General features: G+C 42.0%; 1 protein-coding gene across 1 annotated transcript in view; it reads left to right on the forward strand.

The window, feature by feature from the left end:
• Nucleotides 1-2626, forward strand: part of PDGFRL (platelet-derived growth factor receptor-like) — a 96536-nt gene that overhangs the window by 74836 nt on the left and 19074 nt on the right. The window contains exon 8 of the mRNA XM_011979634.1: nt 783-922. Coding sequence (XP_011835024.1) covers nt 783-922 — 140 coding nt within the window. The remainder of the gene's footprint in view (nt 1-782; nt 923-2626) is intronic.

Raw genomic sequence — 2626 nt, forward strand, 5'->3', positions numbered from 1 at the left:
GTTGAACTAGTTTACAGTCCCACCAACAGTGTAAAAGTGTTCCTATTTCTCCACATCCTCTCCAGCACCTGTTGTTTCCTGACTTTTTAATAATCGCCATTCTAAATGGTGTAAGATGGTATCTCATTGTGGTTTTGATTTGCATTTCCCTGATGGCCAGTGATGATGAGCACTTTTTCATGGGTCTGTTGGCTGTATAAATGTCTTCTTTTGGGAAGTGCAGAGACACCATTTCTAAATAAATAGCTTGTTGAGTGAATTCTCCATAAATGAAGAAATTTGTTTCTGAAACATGATGAGGCAAAGGCACTGCAAACCCAGGTAGCAGTTGTGCCCAAACATCTTTCACATCTGTATATTTAGATTTTCTCCTCCTCTTGTGCGGATAGACAGCCACACACTTACCTGCTCCCTGCCACCCCCGTGGACGCCACCACCCAGTACTTCCTACATGCTTCTTCCCTAAGGACTTGTTCCCCCTCACCTCTTTATTCTCTTCACATGACCCCTGACGGACCTCTGAGCCTCCTCACCTAATCACAGGCTTGGAGGCTGTCCTGGGAGTCCTGGTGCCAATCCCATTCCAGACCACCAAGGTCAACAGGTAAAGGTGGCTTCAAAGGAAGCCCCAGGTGGTGGGCTCACACCGTCTTGGCGCTGGACGGGAAGTTGTGAGAAAGGCAGAAAAGTCCATCTGTCTCCATAGAAAAGAATGCATGTGTAGGTTTGTTTTTGAGGTTACGCTCAGGGTCTCACTCTCCCTGTCTCCTGCTTGCTTCCAGTTCCCAGTGGCCCTCCCTCAACAACCATCTTGGCCTCTTCAAACAAAGTGAAAAGTGGGGACGACGTCAGTGTGCTCTGCACTGCCCTGGGGGAGCCCGACGTGGAGGTGGAATTCACGTGGATCTTCCCAGGGCAGAAGGTAAGTGTCATACTCAGCACCTGCATCTCAGCCAGCCATTTTAATTCACAGCTTTGTCCCCATCCAGTGCTACATGCCATAGCTTAAGAAGTGCAAGAAACATGTGGGACTTTGTTGGAGGCCAAGGCTTGTTTGTTTTCTTTGAAGATGTTTCAGTATATTAAAAAAAATTTTTTTAAGGACAGGAAATAAAAGATTTGAGTTTCATTAGTCAGTTTGCTCAATGTACCCTTTTCATATGCAGGGTTTTTTTTTTAAACCTTTAACTAAGAAGGGACAGTAATGCTCATCGCAGTGCCATTCACAATACCAAAGACATAGAATCAACCTGAATGCCCTTCAGTGGTAGATTGGATAAAGAAAACGTAGTACATACACACCACAGAATACTATGCAGCCATGAAAAAGAATGAGATCGTGTCCTTTGCAGGAACACAAATGGAGCTGGAGGCCATTATCCTTAGCAAACTAACACAGAGACAGAAAAACAAATACCGCATGTTCTCACTTATAAGTGGGAGCTAAATGATGAGAATACATGGACAAGAAGGGAACAACACATACTGGGGCCTACGTGGGGTAAAGGGTGGGAGGAGAGAGTGGATCAGGCAAAATAACTAAGGGGTACCAGGCTGAATATTAATACCTGGGTGAAGAAATGATCTTTCATTTCATGACATGAGTTTACCTCTATAACAAACTTGCACATATACCCCTGAACCTAAATAAAAGTTTTTTAAAAAATAAAAGGACACTGGGAGGAAAGGGAAATGAAGTATCTCACTCTTTTCTCCTGCCCCCACCTCAATCTTCAGTCCCATCTTCTGGGTCAACTAGAATCTCACCTCCTCCTGGGGTCCTTCAGAGTGTTCTCTCTGTTTTTAATATGTTTTGTCATTTTTTTATTTCAGTAGGTTTTTGAGAACAGTAGGTGTTGGGTTACATGAATAAGTTCTTTGGATGATTTCTGAGATTTTGGTGTATCCATCACCTGAGCAGTGTACACTATACCAAATGTACAGGCTTTTATCTCTCACCCCGCTTCCCACCCTTTCCCCCCGAGTCCCCAAAGTTAATTGTGTCATTCTTATGTCTTTGCATCCTCATAGCTTAGCTCACATTTAACAGTGAGGACATACCATATTTGGTTTTCCATTTGTGAGTTACTTCAATTAGAATGATGGTCTCCAATTCCATCCAGGTTGCTGCAAATGCCATTATTTCATTCCTTTTTATGGCACAGTTGTATTCCATGGTATATATACTATATTTTCTTTATCCACTCATTGACCAATGGGCATTTGAGCTGGTTCCATTTTTTGTGCTTGTGAATTGTACTGCTATAAACATGTGTACAAGTATCTTTTTCATATAATGACTTCCTTTCCTCTGGGTAGGTACCCAGTAATGAGATTGCTGAATCAAATAGTAGTTCTACTTTTAGTTCTTTAAGGAATCGCCACAGTTTTCCATAATGGTTGTACTAGTTTACATTCCCACCAGCAGTGTAAAAGTGTTCCCTTTTCACCACATCCATGCCAACATCTGCTGTTTTTTGATTTTTAAATTATGGCCATTCTCGCAGGAGTAAGGTGGTATCACATTGTAGTTTTGATTTGCATTTCCTTAATCATTAGTGATGTTGAGCAGTTTTTCATATGTTTGTTGGACTTTGGTATATCTTTTGAGAATTGTCTATTTATG

This window comes from Mandrillus leucophaeus, unplaced genomic scaffold, assembly GCF_000951045.1.
Source record: "Mandrillus leucophaeus isolate KB7577 unplaced genomic scaffold, Mleu.le_1.0 Scaffold204, whole genome shotgun sequence".
Classification (NCBI taxonomy): domain Eukaryota; kingdom Metazoa; phylum Chordata; class Mammalia; order Primates; family Cercopithecidae; genus Mandrillus; species Mandrillus leucophaeus.